Source organism: Hippocampus guttulatus, chromosome 5 (genome assembly GCF_054856545.1).
Source record: "Hippocampus guttulatus isolate MCC_2025c chromosome 5, RoL_Hgut_1.0, whole genome shotgun sequence".
NCBI classification, from domain to species: Eukaryota; Metazoa; Chordata; class Actinopteri; order Syngnathiformes; family Syngnathidae; genus Hippocampus; species Hippocampus guttulatus.
This window is the reverse complement of record NC_141265.1, coordinates 22740289-22768130: the sequence shown is the minus strand read 5'-3', so window position 1 is coordinate 22768130 and position 27842 is coordinate 22740289. Positions and strand designations below refer to the sequence as shown.

General features: G+C 40.1%; 1 protein-coding gene across 3 annotated transcripts; it reads right to left on the bottom strand.

The window, feature by feature from the left end:
* Nucleotides 1-96: 96 nt before the first annotated feature.
* Nucleotides 97-25813, bottom strand: gtf2h2 (general transcription factor IIH, polypeptide 2). 3 transcript variants are annotated; one of them, XM_086110952.1, is made up of 15 exons: nt 25651-25813; nt 24304-24376; nt 24158-24235; nt 18984-19020; nt 17260-17346; nt 17123-17173; nt 15423-15477; nt 9219-9324; nt 8883-8973; nt 7754-7952; nt 6231-6294; nt 3838-3941; nt 3262-3364; nt 1564-1603; nt 97-782 (listed from the first exon to the last, which is right to left on the bottom strand). In XM_086110952.1, exons 2-15 carry the CDS (start codon nt 24357-24359, stop codon nt 672-674), a joined length of 1182 nt encoding a protein of 393 aa, XP_085967078.1. In that variant the 5' UTR covers nt 24360-24376; nt 25651-25813; the 3' UTR covers nt 97-671. The 3 variants fall into 3 exon arrangements, with proteins under 3 accessions (XP_085967078.1, XP_085967077.1, XP_085967079.1); XM_086110951.1 differs by having other exon boundaries at nt 25655-25801; XM_086110953.1 differs by lacking the exon at nt 25651-25813 and adding an exon at nt 25084-25309.
* Between the last annotated feature and the right edge of the window lie 2029 nt (nt 25814-27842).

Sequence of the window (27842 nt, the reverse complement as noted above, 5' to 3'; positions counted from 1 at the left end):
CAGGTCCAAAATGCACCAGATGCCACTGATCTGAACACATCATTCTGTTGGCACGAGACAGAAAAAAAACCCATCTTAAAATAAGACTGCAAGAAATTCTGAGGAATGAAAACATTTCCATTTTATTGTCCATTGTAGTTGATGTCACCCAACACAATAACAGTAGGTGTTGTAGTCGTAGTCGTGTTGGTTCCTCAATCAACCGTTGTATGGAAGCTCAGATGAAATGTTTTAAACACAAGAAGGTATACCATAGCTATTAGTGAACAAATGGCTGAGTCAGCCATTGAAAAATGTTATTCAGAAGTCAAATTGTCGTCATATTATCAACAAGGCCCCCAAAATAAATACATAATTTGAAAAAAATGTCACAGAACAATCTATGGGTACATAATTTTTTTGGGTACAATTCTACGCCAGATATACTGTATGTAAACTCTACTCTTTAATCAACATCAAATTGTAAAAAAAAAAAAAAAGATTTTTTTTTTGATGGACAAACTAATTTAACCTCCATGGCAGAGGCTCTGTCGAACCCCTGGAACCGATTCACCGAACCCCTAGGGTTCGATCGAACCCTGGTTAAGAACCACAGATTTAGATATTTTACTGGGCTCCTGTCGGTCATGAGCCCTGACATTTATGATCACTGCTCTCCTCTGGCTGTGGCTTTAAGGGGTGCGCTGACTGTGAACACACCCTGGGCAGCAGTGGAGTGTGTCATGAATGAAGTGATCACACTCGACACAAAAGACACTGTGACAGGATGGGCAGGTGAACATCTAGAAACAGAAAAGAGGCAAGTACAGCAAATTCAAAATACTGGTGGATACATTTGGCAACACGCTTTTAGAGAGATTGACGAGAAATGCTTTTTATGCATATGAACTGCAAGATAGTGACAAGGTATTTTTCATTTATTTGTTTGTTGCATTCTTTTTATTGTCTTATTCATCAGTCATTTGAACGTAAGACAAAGATAAGCCATGTAAATACTCATCAACCAACTACAGGCAGGACACATTAAAAAGTCATGAGGTGACGGTCATTCACAAAGCAGCAGAAGAGAAGGACTATATTCAAGATGGTAGGACCTAAAAACACTCAACTAATAAAGTTACAAAGACTATACACTTTAGTTTATAAAATGTTTTTTTGTTGTTTTGTTTTGACAGAAAACATTACAGCTTGCAAGTGCAGTGCAGGTGGACATGGACCACAGAGAAGGCTGCTTCAAAATAATCTCAGAGTGGCCCCACCACACAAACTATGGAAAAGTCCATCATTCTCCTTTGCGGGTTTTAATAAATGAATGCTTTAACATGATAATAGTCGTGTTCTTATTGGAATTCTTAACTTAAAGTTTGTTTCCCGTAAAAGAGAGTGAGCCCGTGGATTTTATAGAATACATGCATGTCATGGCACATGTGATGGTACCATCACTGCCTTAATTTGAGCCAGGAAAAACTATGATATTGAAGTTGAATCACGCCATTGTCCTAAGACAACTTCATCAATACAGTGGGAAAAAGCTGGACATTAAAATAGAGAAGCCGCACTTACTGTTTTATCTTTTAATTCTCCTTGACAAGACCCACAGAACCTGAAATCGACCACAGCAGGATGAGAAATGCATTGGAACATTGTTGTATACTCACAAAATTCTACAGAGAAGATTGAAAAAGTAAGAACAGCACAAATCATATAAGATGACGCGAAATGCATACAATATTGTGTCATCCATAAAAACTGGAAACGGGGGTGAATTCGGTCTTTCCTTTGCAAGAACAACTTCAGCACTTCTGTGACAGGTTTCTAGAAAATATTGGTGTCTTTCTGCAGAATGTGTGCTGTACTGTATGTGATGAGTCATTCAGAAGATAAATGGTGAGGTTAGATTCTCCTTAGTCGTAAAATACTTAGAATTGCTCCAAATTGGTAGTGAAGACTTGAACAAGTGGGATGCCTGGAGCATAACTGTGTCTTAGATTTCGATATGTATTCATTCAAGCAAAGACAAACTTCTTGGTCCAATGCTTGCCACTACAGATATTATTTACATACTATGAAGAAAGAAACAGTTGTCCTTTCAGTCCTCTACTCCACAAATACAGTACAGGGACATATTTTGAAAACAAAAATCACTTTGTGAGGATGGTGAAGATACATTTCAAGAGTTTTCGCAAAATGTTTGCTGTCTCTTAGCCCTACGCGGGCCTCTGAAGTGAGACAGAGTCTGTACAAAAGTCAAACATTCAGTTGGTGGAGAGAGAGCGACGGATCTCTCTTTCTCGACAAAACACTCCATAATGATGATATGGAAATGTTTGTAATATAATAATAATAATTATAATAATAATAAAAATGATGAATCTGCCAACTTATTAAAAATAGAATCAAAGTAATCATATCAAGAGGAATATACAGTCTTTGAAGTGCAACATTTAGTTGATTATGTTTGAGCTTAGCTGGTACCAATTTTCCACACTAAAAGACGCACTGGATTATGAAGCGCACCTTCAATGAATGGCCTATTTTGTATTTTTTTCATATATTGGACGCACCCCTCAACAAGACGCAATCTACAATGCATCCACTAGCTAGAGCCACGCTCAAGGAAATGCCACTTGAGTGAAGCGCGCCTCAGCAGTCCATCGTCGCTGCTCTCTGCTGTGCGTGCTTGACCACGAGCACATACACACACGTGGTTCAACCAATCAGCGATGACACATGCCACATCACTGATCAAAGAAGCTTTGAACAAACGACAACAGCTAAACTATCTTAGCTGTTGAGAGGCATTGCTACGGGACGTCAGTAAAACATATTTAATAAAGCAGCGACACAGTTCACTTAACCAACAGCAACTTATAACATTGACCTCTCTTGCCGCTGCTCTATTTCCGTGTTCAACTGCGTAACCGATCGCCTTACGTTTGAACTCTGCGTTGTAAGCATGTTTCTAGCAAGGAGCCATTTTAGGGTCGACATATTACCGCAATCACCAGATACATGTTGCATCGGATTTTAAGGTGCACTATGAGCTTTTAAGAAAATGCAGGGCTTTTAGGTGCGCCTTTTCATGCGGAAAATACGGTACTCTGATGGGAGGCGAAATGTTTTCCAAGACAGAGCAGTCCAGTTGCAACTGATTCAATACCCAGAGAATTAAATGACCAGAATGAATGAGAATATCTGCAACACACAAACATTCTCACATGGGGTGAATTTACATGTTAATTATAGCATTTCATAACTAACCTTTTTTCTGGGAGGGTTTCAACTGGTGTTTCAATGAACATGTGTAGGGGAAAGAGGTGGTGAAAGGATCTGGCGAGGTGTGGGGCCGACACAAGAGTCAAACCTTGGTGACAAAATGACATGGCATTAAAAGATTGTGCTTTTTTTTTTTAAACCTAAACATATTGAAAGCAATATGTACAGTAGCAACAGTGGAATCATTAAAGTCAAACACCATAAAGGTGGTGCAGTTGGAAGTTTTGCATCGTCCCAAGTCCATCATCATATGCGGCGCAAGCTTCACATTTTTCGTTTTCTGATAAACGTTACTTTGTGATAGCTAAAAGGAAAGGTCTAACGGTAACCATCGAAGGCAGCAGGTGTCCCAATGCAGCCTGCCAACGGACATGCAACAAGCCCACAATGGTATTGCTAGTATTAATATTAGAAATACCATTGTGTTTGACTTTGGTCATTCCACTGTGATTTTATAATGCTATACCAGTAGCCTTACCTTTAACATTAGCATTGGTATTGTGTCATCAGTGTAAAATTTATATCATGCAAAGTTGATCATACACATCCAGCCAGACATACCACAGACTTTACATTCCACTGGAAGCTCCATGTACTTAGCATTGCACTGCGGACACAAGTATCCTCCCAGAGAGAGACCTGGATCATTGGTGTCATCTAACAGACTTTGAGACAAACGATGGACATTAAAAGATTTTCAATTCTGGTGTGTTAACTAGTGCTGCCAAGAGATTAAAAAAGGTGTGATTAATTAATGATGATCATTAATTAATTGATCTAATTAATCTATATTTTAATGTCATTTAAAAACTGCTGATATAACCACTATTTTCATTTTAAATTCATTACATGATTCAGCATTGAGGCAGATCAAAAGACTCACACCACAAAACAGTGGTATAAAGTATTTCATTATTTTTAAACAGACTTAAACAGATGCAGTCCAAGCCATTTACTTTCTGCCGTATTTGAGACTAATCCCAGGGGGGGGGGGGGAATCACTGTTTTTGTAAATCTCCAAATAATTACAAAATAAAAATAAAAGAGAACACCAGGTCCATAAAAAGTGCTTAGGTTAATATATCAAAAGGGGTGTTCACACGGCAACATTTGCGCCGGTGCTGCGCCAGTGGAGCAGTCACACATGCAAATTTGCTCCGGTAGCCCCGGAAAACAGCTTACACCGGAGCAAATTTGATCCACGTCACGGAGGTGGTTTAAAAATTTGCTCCAGAGCAAATGCTCGTTTGTGGAACAGCACCGATGTAAATTTGCACGTGTGAGCTCTCCAATTTGCTCTGGAGCAAATGCTCGAGAAGAGTTGATTACGGACGGCGAGAATGCATTGCTTTCGTGTTCTGTTGGACTTCCGTCATGTTTTTGTTTAATAACGACACAAGATTTGGCTCGTAACAGTAGCAAGCACCTCTTGGGTTATACCATCTCAACTAGAACGGGGGGGGGGGGGGGGGGGGGGGGGGAATAGTCCCCAAACGTTATCTTTCCTTTTGTAGGAGACTGGACTGTCTCTGAGTTGTTTGTGTAGTTTGTTCCTTTGTTGTGTGTTCACAACCCCCCGCCCCCCATAGAATTTATTTTGTGATTTCCTCTCTTGATTTTCTGTTTGGTGCATTACGTGTTTGCTTTTCTGAGTGTCATTGAAGTCATCGTTGATTTACGTTTTCGGGGGTGGTCACTCTCAAGCTGAAGGCACGGAGACCGAGAAGGAGAAGGGCGTGCCTGTACAGTAGTCGCTTGAGTTGTGTATACGTTTTAAAAAGAACCAACACGACAGCTCATTTGTTTTGCTACAGTCGTCGCTTGAGTTGTGTAAAAGTTTTAAAAAGAACCAACACGACAGCTCATTTGTTTTCTGTCGTTTTGCTCCGCTGCAGAAACTGCCGTGTGACCGCAAGTGGAGCAGCACCGACGCTGCGCCGGTGCTGACACGCTCAGCGGCTTTGTAGGTGTGACCGCTCCACAAAATTTGCTCCGGTGTAAAATATATCGCAACAAAATACATCGGTGTAGCGCCGGAGCAAATGTGTGTCGTGTGAACACCCCTAAAAACAGGAAGAACACTTTTCTGACGAATACAAGTACTGAACATGGAACTTGCTTCAGATAATAGACAAAACAGACCCTTAAAGCACAGTGTTCTAAGTTAGCACTTCACAAATGACACAGTTCATGACAAAATAAAGTGCTGAAATAAACATCAACCACTTCTAATAGACTACAGAGGACACAGCAGCGATGCTGACTTCATGCCATGTTCTTCTCGAGTTTAGTTTGGTTAAGAGCTTTGCTATAGCTCCCTCAATTGCTTTGCTATAGCTCCCTCGATTGCTAACCCTTTCTGTCCTAACGTTAGCCGTGGCTGCACACGCAACTCGGTGCTTTGCATTGATGTAGGAGGCTAAACTTGAGCTGCTTCAATGGTATGCAAACTCCTTACAAATTAGGCACAACACTCTACCTTTATCAATAGTGCCGTCAGGACGTTTTTGGAATGTAAGAATCACCTTCTGTTGGTCAATGGGAAAGGGACAATATGCCAATTGGTTGCGTGTCGCCACGGATCACTACTACCCACTAATTTCAGTGGGAAAGGGGCATTAGAGTCACATCCGGGTACAACAGTATTGGCGATAACTTTTTACAGCCGTTCACTCATTAGCTACATTCCCATTTAGGGCCTATATTCCATGGAGACAGCGTTTGAAGAAAGAAATCATAAGGCTGGAGAAAGGCGATCCAAATATTTAAATGTATCCTTTGCAGCCTTCCATGGCTGAAGATTAACTCCATTGACCATGTAGGAACAGTTCACTGAAAGGTGCATACCCTAAATTGGGACATGCTATACATTTCATGGGCAACAAAAGAAAGAGTTTTGATAGAGGTACAGTACATGCTCTCTTGTACACTCTTGTTTTAAGTGGTTTACTTACGCCATGCTGAAAGAGGGTTTGGCATTCTGGTCAGTCAGAGAGCTGAAGGTATGCTGGGGAAACCCTGATTGAAGAGAGAAAGAGAAAAAAAATGTGAATTTAAAAAATATTCTGTTCAAGCCTGTCAGTTCGCTGTTTAGTGCCCCGATGTCTATAATGTGAAAGGAAAACAATAGGGAAGAGGAAGGGGGAGAAAAACAAGATTAACTACTCGGTACACCATGAGGAAACTGGCCAGGCACAAAGGAGTGAAAGCTCCATGTACTGTCCTCTCTCCTCTTCTTCGATATCATGACGAATACACACAATTGCATACATACAATGACGAAGAAGTACTCCAAAATGTTGCCAATAGAAATTCTCTGGAATATCAGACCTATGATCGGAAAGGACAATGCCTTGTGAGATTTTACCAGAAATACATCACACCAATTTCAATCACTTGGCTGGGGACAGAGAAATCTGGGCTTCCATGACGATGACGATTCGATCCCAGACAAGCGAAAGATGGATAGATATTTGTGAAACTTGTAATGGCTGAGCCGCGCCAGCATCAGTGAAATTTGGGTGGCACAATCATGTAATGGCCCCTGGCCACTGTTAATGTAAAACCCTGTTTAGACTTTCAGAATTCACACACAATCAGTGTTTAGTTTTAATGACTGTCCTCCTATAGTTATATATTAAAGAAGAATCTTGCTCACTGTAAGGCAGTCCTAAAATAGTGGTGGTGGTGATGGAGAGGGTGTGGGGGGAGGGTTGCGATGCCAGGCGGGGCGCATGAGACTCTGGGGAACGTGCCTCGGTTTTTTTTGGGGGGTTGACAGAAGAAACTAGAATAAAGTTTAATTGCATTCCACTGCAGCAGTGGTGCCATTATTGTCAGAGAATGCGCAGAATAAGCCTGATGGTGTTGTTCTTTTTTTTAGTTTTTAGTTTTGTTTTTTGCACCGAGCAGGCGATATGAAGTGTCAGGAGACATGATTTTTTTTTTTAAACAGGGATGAAAATAAAGGCGGAGAGAGAAAAAGAAAGTCACCCGCAAGCTAAGATAAGGAAATATGACGAGTCATATGTACCACTTGGCTTCACTGTGACTCCAGTGGCAGACGAGGTGAAACCGGTGCGTTAAGTGCATCTAAAAATGCTGGCAGCGGGCAGCATGAAGCCAAATACATCGAGGCGCCACTTAAAGACATTACACTTCAATTACGCTGGAAAAGTTGTGTGCTGCAAAACGTGCTCATTGTCGCCATTAATCCTGACTTCATTATGAGAATTTATTTTTTTTTAAAGAGGGAAAAAAAGAGAAAAAATCAGCCCAATTTTATAGACAAATTATATTTATAGTCGCAGCATGTAACAGAAAATAATTGAGAAGCACTGCTGTAAGGGACTTTGAGATATACTTTACAAATTGTCCTCACTGCTTATCAGTGATTGCTTCGCTAGAACTACATATTGGCATTTGCAACAAAGAAACAAGACTGATGATGAACAAAGGTAAACATCAACATACTGACCCATCCGTATTAAAGAGCATTCAGATGAGGAGCTGGCGGGGGGAGGTTTCACATGCAGCGTCAGCAGCAGTTCTTTGAAATGGCTCTCATCCAAGATGACATGGTACGACCCACCAGTCTCCCTGGTCAACATGGTACACACCCGAACCTCCGCAGAAAGGCCGATTACAGACACTCGCACCTTCAATGATTTCATGGTCTGACAATTGCAAGAAACAGCAATTAAAAACTGTGATGGGAAAAAAAAACAGGAGTTTTCGTGGCGTGCGCTTGACATTTACAGTTTACAGATTCAATTCGTACTCCACTCATGAAGTTCTCCTCGTGTTGTATTGAGTCACATTAAGTGAATGCAGATGTAAATGCAACCCTTCACTATAAAAGTACCCTATTTTCCACAGTATAAGGAACACCTAAAAGCAGTCAATTTTCCCCAAATCCAACAGTTCGCCCGATAATCCGATGTGCCTTATATGTGGCGTTACAGTCTCTTTATATTCCCCATTGAGTTGTTTATCTTTTTCTACCGACATTAATTGACAGGTGCATTCGCCATGACAGACTCAAACAGACAACCACTCTGTGAGCACTGCACAGCCATTATGAAGCGAAGATAATACTAAAAGCATAGTTAACTACTGACTAAACGAAGGAAGGAGGCAAGCAAGACTTCTTAGGATATTTAGCCCCTTGTGGATGTGAGCCCACAAGGTTTGTGTACCTTTTTCAATTGTCTTTATAACTTTTGTCTTTTACTGTTTTGTAATGCCATTTGTATTGATATTTTTTAATGTGTGTGTTGGTAACCAGTTCCCATGGTTTTGTAACAGCTGCAGCAGTTTTGAAGGCTCTATGGAAATAAAGCTGTATTGTATTCCCTTTAACATAGGTCCCTCTAGTGGATGCAACCACAGCCTCTATTGTATCTTCTATTCTATGCAACTTATAATGCAGTGCACCCTATATATGAAAACAGTTTTAAAATATGTCATTCATTGAAGGTGGACCTTATAATCACGAGTGCCTGATAGTGCAGAAAACATGGTACAAGTTGATTAAGAACTAAAGTGCTCATCAGCAGGGAATAACTGAGGGCACTTAAAGAGCAAAGTGTACAGTATGATATCACCTGAATCATCTCATAGATGTTGGCTGGGTCGCACGTGGTAAGGCTGCTGAGGATGATCAAAATCTCCCGACTTGTGTGTCCAGGCATATGTCTTCATTAAAAAAAAAGTGCTAATTTATAAATTACATCACAAGATCTCATTCTCTCTCACACTCACACATGCGCGCGCACACGCGCCCACACACACACGCGCACACGCACACACACGCGCACACACACACGCGCACACGCGCCCCCACACACACACACACGCGCACACACACACACACACACACACACACACACACACACACACACACACACACACACACACACACACAGAGTTACTCAACCTACTTCAGGGTCTGTAAGGCCAGGTTCAGGGAATTGTACAGGGAGGGCTCTCCAAGACACACAGTGTCCACTGCTTTCTTCAAAACAGCAATATGCTTCTTTGGGTTCCCTGTTTGTTGATCAAATATATCAATTATGGCAAGTCAGTTGTCCATTCACATCAAGATCTGTTTTGGCTTGAGAACATAAATGAAAGTAATGAACAGTTTTACCCAAAATTAAGCAGACCATTTGCACACAGGGTAACAAGTATCCTTTCAGTCATGTCCAAAAATTAATTTGTTTGGATAAACGTAGAGGGGAAAAAATATAATGTGACATTTATCCCAAAACTCCAAAAGTGGAGTGGGAAAAATTTAATGCCAACTTTTGATTGTAGAAATACTTCTTGTACGTGATTCAGTCTAAATTTTACCCAACCTTTGTGTTTGTGAGTCTGTTGAGAAGAACAGAGTACGGTACTGGGAAAAGTTTTTTAAAAATCCCAATCAAAGCATGTACTTAGAATCTAAATGTGTTAGATATACAAAGAAAAAGTGTACACAGAATAAACTTCAGGAATGTCGGTTGGAGAAAAAAAACGTGTTTAGTTTTCATACTTTTAATTACATGCTTAAATGAAATATTTTCAAGTTGGCGCCTCTGAGATAGCAGCCTGTTACGAGCGCTACGCTCACCATCTTTTCGGATTGTACTTTTCCATTTAGTGTACACTGTGCAGACCCTGTTGTGGGCTGTTTTGGGGGTGTTCACACGGCAACATTTGCTCCGGTGCTCCGCTGGGCTACCCCAGTAGAGCGTTCACACGTGCAAAGTTACACCGGTGTAGCCCCTGAAAACAGCTTACTCCGGAGCAAATTTAACCCACCCCAAAATTTGCTCCGGTGTAAGATATATCGGAACAAAATACATCGGTGCAGCGCCGGAGCAAATGTGTGCCGTGTGAACACCCCTTTTGACCGTGGTATTCGTTGGGGTTTGATTTTATTTGTATTTGGACACTGATCATGTTAATGATTTCTCACAATAATTAACACACAGATAACATCACATGCAACACTATTCCCATAAATCTTGACCATTATTTAACTTTTCAAATGATCAATCTACAACACTGGTGTCAAAATCAAGGCTCGGGGGCCAGATCTGGCCCGCCACATCATTTTATGTGGCACGCGAAAGCAATTCAAGCTTCTCAACTTCCATGATGCTTGTTAAAGTCTATGTATGTAATATGTGGAGGTGGTCAAACATGTATATGGTTTCACAAAATTCACAGTCATAATGGCCCTCCAAGGGAAACCGTAACTCCAGTACAACGTGGCCCGCGAAAAACACTGGGAGTTTCACACCCCTGTTCTACACCATTCCTAGAAACTCACAATGTCCCATCACTGGTGAGTGATGTTTAGAACGGCCTACTCATGTAGTCTTTGGGGGCTATAAGGTGCCCGCGGTCACCATGTTGGTCACTCCTGATTTACTGGGTGTACGATAGCGAAAGCAGGTGGATCACTTTTGGATCACTTATGCCATGTAACAGGTAGATGCTCTCTCAGTTTTTAAAACTGCATGAATAATGAAATATTAAATTCAAGCAATTTTTGTTTTTCATTTGAAATTCATAATTTGATAAAAGCCAAGATTTTTTTCATTTTTACTTTTTTTAAATCCCCAATTGTTCATCAAATGGGGAGGCTGCTGATACAGGGGCAAATTGAGGTGGAGAGAGCTCACCGCACAGGAAGACAAGAACCTGGAAGACCTCGTCCGAGGCCAGTTGTGGTGAAATTTCTCAAATACAAGGACAGATCAAGGATCCTACAAAAAGCAAAATACTTAAAAGGCTCCAACATCTACATCAACGAAGACTTTACAGATGCCGTACGACAAAAAAGAAAAGAGCTCCTCCCAAAATTAAAAGCTGCACGTGACAGAGGGGAAACTGCCTACTTAAGACATGACAAACTTATCGTCCACCCCCGCACCAGTACTCCAACACAACAGGCTCGAGTTCAACACCATCAAGCAGCATACTGAGAATTATTCACCACCCGAAGATAAAAACTCTGACCCTACTGAAGCAGGAAATTCACATACCAAAAACATGGACTTCGAACCCTTTGATGACCCTTCCAACCCTTTGATGACTTCCAACCCTACTGACCACAAGACATTTGACCCTGAGAACAACTTGGACCCGGACAATAACTTTTTCAAGACCGACCGACCGCGAGGGAGCCAGCGACGACCGACCGTGAGGGAGCCAGTGATGACCGCGAGGAAGCCAGCGACGACTGCAGGGAAGCCAGCGACCGCGAGGAAGCCGGGAGACAACCAGCCAGCGACCACCGCGAGGGAGCCAGCGACGACCGCAAGGGAGCCAGAGACGACCGAGAGGAAACCAGCGACGACTGCAGGGGAGCCAGTGACCACGAGGGAGCCGGGAGACAGCGAGCCTGAGGGAGCCGGGAGACAACCAGCCAGCGCGCGTGAGAGAGCCGGGAGGCAGCCAGCCAGCGAGCGTGAGGGAGTCGGCGACGACCGCAAGGGAGCCAGCGACCACGAGGGACCCAGGAGACGTCCAGCCAGCAACCGGGAGGGAGCCAGTGATGACGGCGAGAGAGCGAGCGACGACAGCGAGGGAACCAACGACGACCGCGAGGGAGCCAGTGACGACCGCGTGGGAGCGGGAAATTCACATCCCAAAAACATGGACTTCCAACCCTTTGAAGATATTGACTATAAGCCATTCGATCCCGAGAACAATTTGGACCCAGACAACAACTTCTTCCAGAACAAACAAAGGGTAACAAACTCTGACTATTACCTGGATGAACAATTCAACACTAATATAAAATTGGAAAATGCACTTTCAGTAATACACTTAAACAGTAGAAGTCTCTATAAAAACTTCACAAAAATCAAAGAATACCTGACTAAATTCAATAAATTTAAAATAATTGCCATATCAGAAACTTGGCTTGATGAAGATAAAACAACTGAAATGGAAATAGAAGGTTATGAAATGTTTTCAACTAATAGGGAAAACAAAAAAGGAGGGGGGGTTGCAATATATGTAGACAAAGCACTTAAATGCAGTAAAATCGAGAGATTGACAAACACAATAGAAAACCTAATGGAATGTCTAACCATTGAAATACATAATAAAAAGGCATCAAATATCATAAGTTGCATCTATAGGACACCAGGATCATGTATTGACACATTCAATAAAAAACTAACAGATATGCTCAGTTACAACAACGATAAGAAAACACGAATAATATGTGGTGACTTTAACATTGACTTATTAAACCCAAATGGACACAAAAAAACAACCGACTTCATAAATACTATGTACAGCAACAGCTTTTTCCCAGTAATCCTGAAACCTAGCAGAATAACAGTTGACACGGCCACATTAATAGATAACATATTTATAAATAAGATTGACCATAAAATGGAAAGTGGACTTCTCATTAATGACATAAGTGACCACCTACCTGTTTTTGCAGTTTTTCATAATTATTTTGATAGAAAAGCTAAGCCAACAACTCACATAACAGAAATAAGACTAAGAACCCAACGCTCCACCGACGCCTTTAAGCAAGACCTAGAAAAACAAAACTGGACCGAGGTCTACTCAAACGAAGACCCAAATACAGCGTTTGAAGTATTTCAGTCTACCATAATCTTCTTATATGATAAACATTTTCCATTAACTAAAGTCTCCAAAAAGTATAAAGACCCAAGTAAGCCATGGATAACGAAAGGCATAGAAAACGCATGTAAAAAGAAAAACAATTTATATAAATTGTTTTTAAAATTGAGAACTGAAGAAGCAGAAAAAAATATAAGACCTATGAAAATAAACTAGTAAATATTATAAGAACCAGTAAAAGAGATCATTATCATGCACTATTAGAGCAGAATAAAAGTAACACACAAGAAATATGGAAGATACTTAACCAAGTAATCAGAAATAGTCCTAAAAAAATGGATTATCCAGAGTATTTTATCAAAGGCAAAAATACTATTTTGGAAAAAAACTGCAGAAATAGCAACTGAATTTAATGAGTATTTTGTCAACATCGGCAGTAACCTAGCAAAACAAATTCCTGATCCAACAAACTTGTTTGAAATAGATAGATATGTAGAAAAAAACTCCTCCACGATGTTCCTTACTGCTGTAAAACAAGAAGAAGTATCAAATATTATAAAAACTTTTAAAAATAAAAAGTCAACTGATTGCTTTAATATTGACATGACAATAATAAAGCAGATTATAGAATATGTAGTGCGACCTTTCACGCACATATGCAACCTGTCATTCAAAGCTGGTATCTTTCCATCAAAAATAAAAATTGCTAGTTATTCCAATCTATAAAAGTGGAGAAAGACATCGGTTTACAAATTATAGACCAATATCACTACTACCACAATTTTCAAAAATATTAGAAAAACTATTTTCTCGCAGACTTGATAGCTTTATACAAAAGCATGCGCTGTTAAGTGAGAATCAATATGGCTTCAGGGAAAAACGGACCACCTCAATGGCAGTTACGGAGTTTGTGGAAGCAATAGCCACTAATATAGACAACAAAGAATTTACTGTTGGGGTTTTCCTAGATCTAAAAAAAGCTTTTGACACAATAGATCACAGTATATTATTGAAAAAACTAGAAAGATATGGCATTAGAGGTGTAGCTTATAAATGGATAAAAAGTTATTTAGAAAACAGATATCAGTACGTGCAACTCAACAATAAAAAAACGAATCAACTGAAAATCACTCACGGAGTTCCTCAGGGGTCAGTGCTTGGTCCAAAACTATTCATCTTATATATAAATGATATCTGCAAGGTCTCAAAACAATTTAAATGTGTCCTATTTGCTGATGATACAACTTTCTACTGTTCTGGAATAAATCTGAAACAGCTCCTGACAACCGTAGAAAATGAATTAAACAAATTAAAAAACTGGTTCGACAGAAATAGATTGTCACTTAACCTGAAAAAATCGAAGTTAATTATTTTTGGCACAAGACCAATCAAACACCAAGCTAAAATTATGGTAAACTCAATTGAGATAGAAAGAGCGTATGAAACCAAGTTTCTCGGATTAGTAATAGACTCAAAACTATGTTGGAAGCCACATATCGATAACGTAAAAAGAAAAATAGCCAAAACCGTAGGGATCCTCTACAAAACCAAGGAAGTGCTAAATAAGAGATCTTTGTACACATTATACACTTCATTATTATTACCATATATGACCTACTGTGTGGAAATATGGGGAAATGCCTGCAAAACAAACACACTCCCTATTCTCAACCTACAAAAAAAAGCAATTCGAATTATTAATAGATCAAAATATACGGAACCCACAAATCCACTATTTATCAAATTAAATACGATGAAATTTTATGACCTGGTTGACTTTAAAATCGCCCAATTAATGTACAAAGCACACAATAACCTGCTCTGCCAAAACATTCAGAAGTTTTTCGAAATTCGAGAAAGCAGCTATGATTTAAGAGGTACCAACTTATTCAAAAAACTCAAAACAAGAACAAACATCAAGCAAAGAAGTGTATCTATCAAAGGTGTTAATCTGTGGAATAATCTCGAAACTGACCTGAAAATGAGTAAATCGCTTGCTGAGTTCAAAACCAAATTCAAAAAAATAGTACAAATAACCTACATCAATCAGAGTTAAAATGATAAATTCAAAACATTAAATATAATGATAAATCAGAACTAAGTTGATAAATAGAGAAAGGTATATAAATATCCATTATGAATACAAGAGAAAATTGACAAGAGTGTCAGGGTGTGGAAGTATATAATCCCGATACAAACCAAAAGTTGTAAAAATATCACGGTTAAGGGTAAAGTATGAGCCTTAATGGAGACTTCTTTCTTCTTACTTTTTTCTTTTCTGATTGATATAAAAATGATTTATTAGATACAATCACATAACGGGGTAGGACTAGATAAGTTTTTTACTTCTTCCTACTCCCTTGAACATAATAACTGTGTTGAATGAAGATTGATTTCCTTCTTTTTACTTTTTTTATCTACCTTATTTTCTATCAAATTATTACTGTATATATGTTTTATGTTCAATAAACAAACAAACAAACAAACAAACAAAACAAATGAACAAATTACACCCGGCGTCTTTGCACACATGCTGGCCTTACCTGATAGGTCAGTGAGCTTCTCGGCTCTTTTATTCTTTGTAATGATAATTCCCACCTGGAAATAACACATAAATAATAACACACATATTGGTGGGGATGTTTAACTTTCCTATTTGCGGTAAACTGTTTAAACCAGGGGTCTCAAACTTAGGTCCTGGAGGGCCGCTGTCCTGCATGTTTTCCAAGTCTCCCCATTGCAACACACCTGATTCAAATGAACAGGTTCAATGTCAGGCTTCCGCAGAGCTTGCTGATGATGTTACCATGAATTTCCGAAATCCTCAGGCCTGCTACTGAATTATTTAAATTTTTGCAACATTTGTTTATAATTGTATGTATATGATGTTGTTTGTGTTATTATCATCTGCAATTGAATAAGTAGACCATTTCAGAATTCGAAATTTGGGACTCTCTCAATGCATAATGGGACTAAGACTTTTCCAGGGACTCGCTGCCGGTAAACTGTAAAATTATCACTGCAGAGATTACCGCTTTTTCTGCACTCAGTGATTGATTTCTATGCAAAGTCATTTCTCAACTTGTCTTCCGTGCCATGTCATGCCTGTTGAGTGTTGAATTACTTCATATTAAGAAACTACTGCACTAAAACATTAATTCATAAATGTACTATATATCATATGCTTTTATTTTTGTTTTTCTCAGTATAAATAACACGTACCCTGACTGTTCTACTCTTTGAATAAAAACACTTCATTCAAGCGTTAGGGAGTGCAAGGGGTTATGATGGAGGGGTGTTGCAAATCATGAAGACCTGCCAAGTGGTATGATAGCTTTGTTTTATACATGTCCTCGGCTAGGCCTCAGCTTCAAAATCAGTCCTTGGTCCTTGGCCTTGGCCTCGGAGGCAAGTCCTTGGTCCTTGGCCTCGGAAAATTTCTCAAGTCCTTGGCCTTGGCCTTGCCTCGGAAAATTTTCCAAGTCCTTGGCCTTGGCCTCGGAGTCAAGTCCTTGGCCTTGGCCTTGGCCTCAGGTTGCCGGTCCTTGGACACAACACTGTCATTTACCCCCTCAGGCATTTTGACACCTTTAGCTCCATCTACATGCACTTTACCGTCACAGCTGCCAGCATATTTTTGGTGCTCAGGGGTGGGCTACTTGAGTTGCAGGACAAGCCCCACTGCAATATGATCGGCTGCTGCATCTACCCCGCAGCGATATGATTGGATGGTGCATCCAGGTAGGATGTCCAATTGCATCCGGGCAGGAAGAGCAGAACCTGACTATCAGCTCCAATGATTGGCCAATTCCAATGCAGAGGGTGAATGAATGGCACCCGAAGTACAATTTATCTCAGTTTAAGCAGTCTTTCGTTCAATGTACAAAGTATACAATATTGTGCATGCTGGTGTCAAAATCACGGTGAATTTTCGATATATTGTGTACCATTATTCCACAGTCACAGTTGGTTGCACGAAGTGTCTGTGCCGCAAATCCTCGTAAAATAGTTGTGCAAAAAAACAGAAGTACGAGAGAGTTGGAAAGTCATTTGCCCAATAGTTATGTGATACACAAACACGGAACACATTACCATAGCATTGTTGTGAGCAAATTTTCTCCAAGCTGCCGCTCCTCACAGTGCCATGTTGTCAGCAATAGTTGTAGTCATTGTTATGTACTGGTTGACCTTCCTAATTTAATGTGATATTAATAGAGTTGTCAATTTTATCATCACCACTCACCTGGCTGATTGGATTCTGATCAAAATATTCATCAACAAAAGCTTCCATCAGCTGAAGCAAGAAGAAGGACATGAAGTTAACTGAGTCATTTGAGTCACTGCAGAAATGTGTGAAGAAAACGTAACCATTACTCAAACCTTTAGAGTTGCACTTAGGCGGTTTGGTTTTAAGTCTTGATCCTCCATACTTCTAGAACAGTCAATCACCACAAAAAGATGCCGCATCTACAAGACAAGAGATACATTTGGATCATAAAAACACAAAACGATTACCAGTGAGGAATTGTTTACTTAATAATTTTCAGTTAAAACACTTTCATTTTCATTCACGAATATTGGGCATGATTTGAATTTGGACGATTCCAGTTCCTTGCAATTCTTCATTCCCATTCTTTAAAAATACATGAAAAATAGGGAGTTAACCAGAGACATTTCTGGGATGAAATCGTATGAACTTTGTTTTTTTAATTTCATGACCTTTTTACCGTTTGTGAACTTTACAATGAGTTTCTCAAATGTCTATTTTTAACCTGTGTATGAATGTCAAACCTTCATAGACTTGCAATTCATTAACTGGTTAAAAATAGAATTTTGAATTTTTCACAAGTTTTATTTTTGAAAACCTCAAGAAAATACAATCATGCATCAGGTGTGTAAAGCATGTTAGTGAACACCCATTGATGGGCTAACCTAGTGTTGTTTTTCTTTAGAAAGAAAAAGTATATATGTCATGTTGGGATTGGAATGTTTTTGAAAATGAAGTACATCAGATTAAAGAAGAAATTTTGGTAGGTCTCAGTGAAATGTTCAATCGGGGCTATTTCCATAAAAATTGGAGAGGGGACAACTGAGCCTTTTCAAGCAAAATTAACTCATAAAATACTCATAAAATAAAAGCCAAGTGTGATGAGTGTGTTTCATGTTTTCTCGAATGTGGGGAGTAAGCCCATCAAAATCAGCATCGCCACATCAACAACATTCGGCAAAATAAAAAGATTTGCTTTTCCTGGTCGTCTTCAACCTCTTACAATGAACCATTGGGACATTGTGTTAAATATCAATAAAAACAATAGAATGATTTGCAAATCATGTTGAAGCTACATTCAATTGAATACACGACAAAGAGAAAATATGTAATGTTCAATGATAAACGCTTATTTGTAGAAAATAATCATTAAGTTATAAATTTATGGCTGCAAACCTTCCAAAAAGGCTGGACAGATTCATGTTCACCACTGTGTTACCTCACCTTTTCTTTTAACATTCACAGTTGGGGAACTGAACACTCATGATTGAAGCTTTGAAGGCAAAGCTTTTGGATTCTTGCTAGATGTAGAGCTTCAACTGTTCAACAGTCTGGGGTCTCCGTTGTTGTATTTTACGCTTCATTATACGCCACAAATATTCAATGGGAGACAGGTCTGGACTGCAGGCAGGCCAGTCTAATACATGCACACTGTTGTACCACATGCAGAATGTGGTTTGGCATTTTCTTGCTGAACTAAGCAGAGCGTCCATGAAAAAGACATTGTTTGGATGTCAGCAAGTATAATGCATAATGGTCTAAGAATCAATTATTTTTTCCCCCCATCACTTCAAAGCTATATCAGACTGCCACTCACCCTTCAGATGTAAAAAAAAAAAGGGTACCGACATCATTTACGAAGAAATATCAGTTATGTTGCCAAAGGAGAAACGAATTAAAATTAAAATTTGAAGGCATGAACAAGATTTGCAATTGTGAAGAACTGTAAAGAAGTTCCACGACTAGACACTATGTTATCAAAAAGTTAAAATAATGTCTGTCTTCATTTGAAAGATTCTCGTGAACCATAAAAATATAATGAAAAGGGTGAACTCACCATACCAAGTCTTATTTGGCCAGAGCTTTTTATTACCCTGTGAAGAAATAAATTGGATGTAAATAGAATAAATACCACTTCAATTATTCATCCTTCCAATTTCTATTGCTTATATGGGGTCGGATCACAAGGATGCCCAGACTTACCCCTCCCCAGCACCTTTGTAGGTCAGAGTTTTGTTTGTCCAGTGGGAGCAATGATGCAGGGATTGATGCAATTTTCGCAGCCATCCACAAAAAAAGAACTTAGACGCTTCCTGGGCATGGCTGGGTACCATTGTGCTTTCTGTCAAAACCTTTCCGATGTAGTATACCACCCTGACCGATCTAGTAAAGGCTAAGGTGGAGATCATCTGGTCGACACGGTGCCAGGCGACTTTTGAGGCAGTTAAGGCACTCTTGTGTTCTTTCAAGTTAAAGGTCAATGGTAGTCACACTGGCTTTGGAGTTGTGCTCTAGCAAGAAAATAAAATAAGTTGTTACAGAATCCCAATCAACGGCTAATGGGTTGGACTCTGTTTTGGCAGCCTTACAACCTAGACATAAGACACATCAGTGGTAAATATAATGTTACTGCGGATGCCCTTTCCTGTGATCCACTATGTTAATTGTTGTTGTTGCTCTGCTAACCTCTGCCATGGTCTATTCCTCCTTCTCTTAAATAGTTCCTCAGGTACCAAGGCTGTAAGGTGGCAGATGGATAGTTGGTTGGCGAATGCAGGGATATAGCTTGGAGACAGGGAGTTCAGTTTGTTTGTAGTGTTGGCTTTATTTGGGCGGAGGGGTGAACCATTTTTTTAAGGAGGGGGTGTCACGGCCCCTCCCGTGTCCTGCTGGGGCGGTCCCTCAGCCTCTTGATTGGAGCTACCTGGCTCATCCATTAAATAGGTGTGCTCATTAGTCACTCCTACTCGGGTAACACTCCTTGGTTTGTTTGTTTCTGGTTTGGTTTGTTTGTTCCACTAACAGGCTATCACACATCCATTTTCATTCATCCATGCACTTTGCACACACTGAAGATATTTACAAGCTCTCATCCCATATTGTTTTTTAATGTTCTTTTGGGACCAGACCACAAAGAGATAGTCTGCGAGCTGTGAACAAATTAACTGATGTGAGGGAAATTGTGTGCAACTCTCGCCAGTCGGAGTCCCCCTTCGAACCTTGGTTTACAGGTTGAACTAAACAAAATCCACCAATAAATGAGAGAAGCCGTCAACAGAAAATCATAGTAACCAATTGAACAAACCTACAGGTATACACACAGCTGATGGACAGCCATGACTTCCAAAGATTAAGCTATTTTGACTGGAGTAGTTCCTCCCCTAGTGGAATTTTCAGAGTGACGTGGAGGAGGAAGGAGAATGGCTGGCGAAATGTAAACTTTTTTGGACGGCACGCTTCTCCTCTTGTCTGCTTGAAGCAAAGTGTAGTCACTCTCCCACATACAAACACAGTGAACACGCACGAGACAAGTGGCACGTCACATTCGGTCTGAAGTAGTGTATTAACGGATTACACACGTAAGACATGCTGGGCGTGTTTCTGTCAGTGCTTAGTGAAATGGCTGTCCGTGGGTACTTTGCTATGTTCTCTGACTGCATTCGGCGGTGGTGTTGCTTTAAAAACACTGTTGAGATGCAAAAGGAAGGAGAGGAGTTCTGGAATGGTGACTTACCGTATTTTCACGACTATAAGGCGCCATTAAAAGTCTTAAATTTTCTCCATAATGGACAGGACGCCTTATAATGCGGAGCGTCTAGTGTATGCGCCGAGTTCCAAAGCCTGACTGAGAGCACCTCTGGCCAACACGCTGTTTATACAGAGAAAAGGCGGACGTGAGTGACTACAGGCATGCAGAAGTCCGCCAATGAGTGAAGGGTGGGCGTGTAAGAGGACGCTAAAGGCACGCCCCTAGCAGGTACCTGTCGCCAATGAGTGAAGGGTGGGCGTGTAAGAGGACGCTAAAGGCACGCCCCTAGCAGTTACCAGTCGCGTGAGTACATTGTAAAATGGCTAAATAAAGTACACCCAAACTCAGTTTTGCTTCCGTTGCCTTTTTAAAAACGTTTTTTTAGCTTGCGTGCATGCATGCCGTATGTTTAAGCTGGCGTATGTTTTACCATGCCTGGCTGCGCCCAATAATACAGTGCGTTTTGTGTATGTGTCAAATACAGAAATAGCACCCGTTACTGAGACTGCGCCCAACAAAACGGTGCACCGAATGGTCGTGAAAATACGGTACTTTGTGAGCTCTGTGCAGCCATTATGAAATGAAGATAATAACAAAAGCATAGTTAACGACCGACTAAACGAAGGAAGGAGACAAAACTTATTTAGTCCCTTGTGGATGTGAGCCCATGAGATTTGTGTGCCTTTTTATTGAATCAATTTTTTTCATAACTTTTGTCTTTCATTTATTGCTTTGTAATGCCATTTGTATTTATGTTTCATATCTGTGCTTGTGACCAGTTCTCACGGGTTGCCAAGGAATAAACCCTGTATTTTTACGGACTGGTACCTGCGAGGGGCGTGCCTGCGAGGGGCGTGCCTTTAGCGTCCTCTTACACACCCACCCTTTACTCATTGGCGACTGGTACCTGCTAGGGACGTGCCTTTAGCGTCCTCTTACACGCCCACCCTTCACTCAATGGCAGACTTCCGCATGCCTGTCGTCACTCACTCCGCCTTTTCTCTATATAAACAGCGTGTCGGCCAGAGGTGCTCTCAGTCAGGCTTTGGAACTCGGCGCATACACTAGACGCTCCGCATTATAAGGCATCCTGTCCATTTTGGAGAAAATTTAAGACTTTAAATGGCGCCTTATAGTCGTGAAAATACGGTAGTTGTCTGTTTGAATGTGTGTTGGCGAATGCACATGTCAATTGGTGTTGGGCAGAAGCCTTTTACATTACAATTGGTTCCCACTAATAATCACCACTAGATAGCAACACGAACGGGTAAACAACTCAATGAGGAATATAAAGACACCATATATAAGGCTTATATTCGGATTATAGTTTGCACTGTCGCCTTTTGAGAAAAATTAATGCTTATAGTGTGGAAAATACGGAACAAAAATATGTTCTTGGTGCATTAGTCTAAACAGGGCATTTTGATTAATATTGTGTTTGTGGAATACAAGTTAAACAGCAAAATCCACCCATTTTTACCTGTTCGGGGGGGGGGGGGGCATTTTGCCACTTTCTGTCAACTGAAAATGACAGCACAGTTGCGCAGGGCTCAGGTAACAACCAATCACACCTTGTTTTCTGAAGCTAAGCAATGATAGATTGTTACCTGAGCCCAAAACAACTGTTTTCAGTCGACAGCAAGGGGCAAAATGGCCACCCTCTGAGTGGTGCAAAAACGGTTGAATTTTACAGCTTAACCCCTATTCCACAAATGCAACATTAATCAGAATGCTTAGACTAGTGTTACTGTATAGTACGTATTATTGTAGAAATTTGCAGGAGGGGGGTTCCCTTTTAATAATTATACGGTGAAATTCCTCTACAACGAAATCCTGTTTGCAGCAAGAAATTTTTCACCAGAGGGGACTTTTCACTCTAGCAAATTTGATCTCAGATGTAAACACACACACACACACACACACACACACACGCACACGCTTTATTTTTATTCCAATACCTGTAGTGCATAAGCATGAGCATACACCTATTTGACACTTAATATAACCAGTGTAGAAAGAAAAAATGGGAAAGAAATTGCGAAATTTACGATCAGCATTCACTTTCACTTACATCAATTTCTTGCATAATGTATTTTACTTTGCTTCCTCCATCTTTCATTTTTATTACTTTTATCCTGTCTTTAAGCGTTAGAGCTTTTCTTTTCTTAACTCCTTGGTCTGCAAAGGTCCGTTTTGTAGCCATTTTAGCAATGCAACGTTCGTGCTGCGTCTGAAACTAACAATAATAAATACTTCCTCTATGACTGCACATGTGTAAACCAGTGTGGTGGTTGCTGTTGCCGTTTCGAAGCAAAGCAGTAGCGGTGGCTGTGGCAGGCTGAGGTTAGATTAGACTTCTGCGGAAGGCTTGTTTTTGTTGTAGTGAACCTCATTGCGAGGCAAGGATGGAGAAAAGGACTTTGTATTATGCAACAGAGGGGCTTTTCGTTGTAGGGGGAAGCAGAAAAGAGGGAATGACTTTAATGCGTGAAGATTTTTTCACACTTGAGGGGATTTTCGCACATGTAGGTTTCATTGTAGAGGAGTTTCACTGTAATAATAAAACAATAATGGTTCATGTGTCAACCTCACAGTGCAAAGGTACCAGGTTCAATTCCAGCTCCGGCCTCCCTGTGTGGAGTTTGCATGTTCTACCCCGGGGCTGCGTGGGTTTTCTCCGGGTACTCCGGTTTCCTCCCACATTCCAAAAACATGCATGGCAGGCTGATTGAACATTCTAAATTGTCCCTAGGGGTGAGTGTGAGCGGGGATGGTGGTTCGTCTCTGTGTGCCCTGCGATTGGCTGGCAACCAGTTCAGGGTGTCCCCCGCCTACTGCCTGAAGTCGGCTGGGATAGGCTCCAACTCCCCCCGCGACCCTTGTGAGGATAAGCGGATCGGAAAATGGATGGATGGGTAATAATAACAACAATAATGATTTTTATTTAAAGGCACCTTCCTTGGCACTCAAGGACACCATACAATATGTTAAAATTATTTAAACAAACAACTTTAAAAAAGGAATTGAATAGATAAATTACATTTTAAAAATCAACAATAACAAAAAGGAGCAGAGCAAAATGACATTAGGTTGAATCTGGTTTTTTTTGTTTCAAGTGGTTCAAACTGTTTCCAAATTAGGTTGAATCTGGGTTTTTTTAGTTTTTTGTTTCAAGTGGTTCAAACTGTTTCCAAATGAATACAATTATGTGCTTCTACCCATGTAAAGTTTTTTTGTGACGGTCCTAAAATAGCGATGATAAAATGTAATTTAGCGATGACGGAAGAGCAGTCAGTCAAAACAACAATGACAGAATGACAGACTGACGACTGACGGACTGGGCCGGCCTGAAATAATGACTGCCCGGCAAAATTTACAGACGCACTGTGAGTCATACTAAAATTAATTCGCAAATGTTAATATAAAACACATTTTGCAATTGGCATAACGGTTTGGTGGGTCAGTGGCACTCAAAAACATACCTGTCCCTTTTGGACTGGAACAGGATCTCCTCAACTGTGGCTTTGAGTGATCCCGATTCATCCTCTTTCAAAATTTCCCTGGATTAAAAAAAAAAAAAATGCATGAACAAACCTATTGAAAAATTGTCTCCCAACGTAGGTCTTACCATGTCCTCTCATAACCACCTTCCCAGCGTTTAGTTCTCTCTGGTTCTTCATCCATTATGACTGATATTCTCACTAAAAAAACAAAGCAGTCGCAATTGTGAAATTGACACTTCTCTGTAAATATTATGTTTACTTGCAACAAATTCCAAATTAAGAAGACTGTTCTTTGATGTTTATAAAGCTTAACACAACCATTTGACCAATGACAGACGGACAACAGACAGAGAGATAGATACTTTATTAATCTTAACAGGGAAAATGTGGTACAATGTGTTTGATTAAGTTCTAAGCATTAATAGTTGTCATGTGTGTTTGTGTTACCAGTAGTTGAATGCGTGAGAGGTATCTTTCACATATGTTTTTTGACTAGCTTGTGTGTAAAATAATGGCAGCCGGGTCAATTCCTTTATCCAATTCCAATCAATTTGCATTGCTTTTGAAAAATAAGATGTACCGAGTCTTGAATGACATAATTGATTGATCAAATCAACCGATATGTCATTATACTATTAGCTAAGTATGACTTAATCATAATTAACAATTTAGGCAAATAATTAAAGGTTGAGGCTGCTGTAAATGGTTGAAATACATAACTGTAATAAAACCGGTCGATGAATAAATTTGCCTAGAACTTTTTACTGGTGGCCCAACACTGCTGTCTGGTGGCCACGGACCATCAGGCCAGCGTTAATGTCCAACCCTGCTGAGTCTATTTGAATATTTTAGCTGTCATTCAACGATTTTTCTCATCTTTAATAAGGTGTCAGAGGTACACTTACATGCACAATGTACAGCAATCCAGTTCAGGAGACGTATCAATAATTTTGGAGTTTAAAAAAAACAGTTTGGGCACACAAAAACAAACCAATGTGTACAGTTGCATATGTATTTGCGAGGAGCTTATCATATTTTTTCCCCCTGATACAGAGCTCAACTGAGTTGCCAAAGCTTTATGAACACCTCTCAGGGTGATACAATGCAGTTTCTCCATCACTGAAAATCATATGCCTCTCTGGCTATTCCATTTAATACTGAGCATTGTCATCTTTGTAAACGCAAACTATTGGACAAGAGCAATGTTGTGCTGGTTTGCAATATCCTAAAGTGAAAAGGTCCCGGAGTAAACTACCACTGATGCTAAACTATAAATTCAAGCAGTGCTGCGCCACTAAAATTATAGAGCCAAATAAAAAGTAAGCCTTTTGTAAATAAGTAGGTACGGTGAATCTTTGGAGTCGCTTGTTCAGATATCGAAAATTTTAATCCCTGTCTTGATATAAAACAATTTCCCCATCTATTGTAATTCAATTCCTTCTGGTGACGAAAAAACCCAACAACGAACGTACCTACAATCCAACAAAGCGCCTAAATCCAAGAGTGTGTTTTCATCTCCTGTCCATTTCTTGAGCGTGCTCATTCGGTTCAACAATTTGTGCTTGATGTTTATAGTCCGTGCGAAACGTGAACTGCGAAACGAGATTCCGCTCCGCTCCGAAGGCACATAAACAAGACAAACCGCCGGACAACACGGGAGAGGGCGCTAAACACAAGGATAGGAAATTAGTCGGTCTTTGGATTTAACTCCAAGAAAAGCAAGTAAAGTAGCGGTAATCAAGTCTGAGGTTACGACGGATAGAGGGTTGTGGGCGTGCTAGAGCCGATCCCAGCTGTTTTAGGTTGCCAGCCAATCGTAGACATACTAGTCACACTGGGGACAATTTAGAGCATAGGTGTCAAACTCAGGTCCTGGAGGGCCGCTGCCCTGCATGTTTTCCAAGTCTCCCTGTTGCAACACACCTGATTCAAATGATGAGATCATCAGCAAGCTCTGCGGAAGCCTGACATTGAAACCTGTTCCTTTGAATCAGGTGTGTTGCAACAGGGAGACTTGGAAAACATGCAGGACGGCGGCCCTCTAGGACCTGAGTTTGACACCTATGATTTAGAGTGTTCAATTAACCTACGGTGCATGTTTTAAGAATGCGGGAGGAATATATATGGGGATATATATGTCAAATAAACAATATCCATAGGAGGAACTGATAAAGAAATCATTGACACTGTAAAGAAATCCCAAGAGTAAGCAGTCAACATACAATACTGATCTTGATATGACAACTGTTAAAAGCCTAACATAATAACATAATAAGCAGTGTTGCCAAACCTCTGTCTTACATCTTTCCTAGCTGGTATATTTCCAAGTAAAAATGAAAACAGCCAAAATTATAACAATTTTCAAATCTGGTAACAAACATGTACTGTATTGTCAAACGACAAACACTTTTCCTTACTACTACAATTTTCCAAAGTACTGTACTTGAGAAAATATTCTACACAGGACTTGATCATTGCATCAACAAAACATCACAAAACATAATATGCTGTACAAGCCACAACAGCGCTTTAGGATTGAAAGAACAACATAATTTGCAATCACAAAATTTGTTATAGAAATCCCAACTGCATCAGAAAACAAAAAGTACACAATAGGGGTATTTTTAGAACAAAAAAACCGCATTAAATCACAAAATATTACTCCGAAAACTGAAAAAAATAAATAATAAAAAACATGGCATTCGATGGACAGCACTGACAAAGATAACCAGCTACTTAAAAAATAGATACCAATATGTAGAAATTGGAAACTTTAAATCACTATCCATCCATCCATCCGTCCATCCATCGGGGAGTTCTGTGGACGGTGCTTCGGGAGACTGGGGTCCCGAACCCATTGATATGGGCTCTTCCAACCACCGATGTCAGAGTTTGGTTCGTTCCCAGTGAGGTTTGGGATCCCTCAGAAGAGTTGGAAAATGTGGCAGGGGAGAGGGAAGTGTGAGCTTCCCTGCTAAAGCTGCTGCCTCCGTGACCTCCCCTGATAAGCGGTAGAAAATAGTCTGGGAGGACCAAAGCATAATAAAGGCCCACAGCAACTGCACAGCAATTGATACATCAAAGAACAACCAGTCACAACAAATTGGGTTTTACTGGATGATATAGAAAGAAAAACTGAAAAACAAAAATGTAACTTGATGACTATCATACCGCTTGTTTATCTACAACCACTAGAAGTTGGCCTTTAGTACTGGTTGTATATCTAGCTGACTTCAGTATTATAATTTTTTAATCGAGCCTCTTCCTGGTTTTTCAAATTTTGCGTTGATGTTCTCAAGTATTTGTCCACCACGATACGATTGTAAACTTGGCTCCATGTCTCAAGATTGATAAGAAATCAATTTATGTTATTGTTTTTTTAAATGCCAAATGAGGCGTTGTTGTTGTTGATGATGATGATGATTATGTCGTTGTTATTTTTTAATAGACCTCAATTATTGGGAACCGTTTTGTGGGGAAAACAAAACAAAACGTGAACAATAGAACAGTGGGTGGAATGCAAAACATCACTTTGACTTTTCTGTTTCATGTCAAACTGGGATCACTGTGCTGTTGTGTCGATGAGACAGGGACGAACAGGTTAGTCCAGTAGCATTAAGGAGGAGCAAGTGTCATGAGTACACGCCTTGAAAACCTCTTTTTT

Bases quoted from the DNA above. Each gene is read 5' to 3' on its own strand.
- gtf2h2 (XM_086110951.1), bottom strand. From the start codon at position 25,721: ATGAGCACGCTCAAGAAATGGACAGGAGATGAAAACACACTCTTGGAT. The intron at 8,974-9,218 runs GTAGGTTGAGTA...TTTTTAATGAAG, and splicing joins CTGGCCTTACAGACCCTGAA to ACATATGCCTGGACACACAA. The intron at 7,953-8,882 runs GTGATATCATAC...TGCAATTGTCAG, and splicing joins ACATCTATGAGATGATTCAG to ACCATGAAATCATTGAAGGT.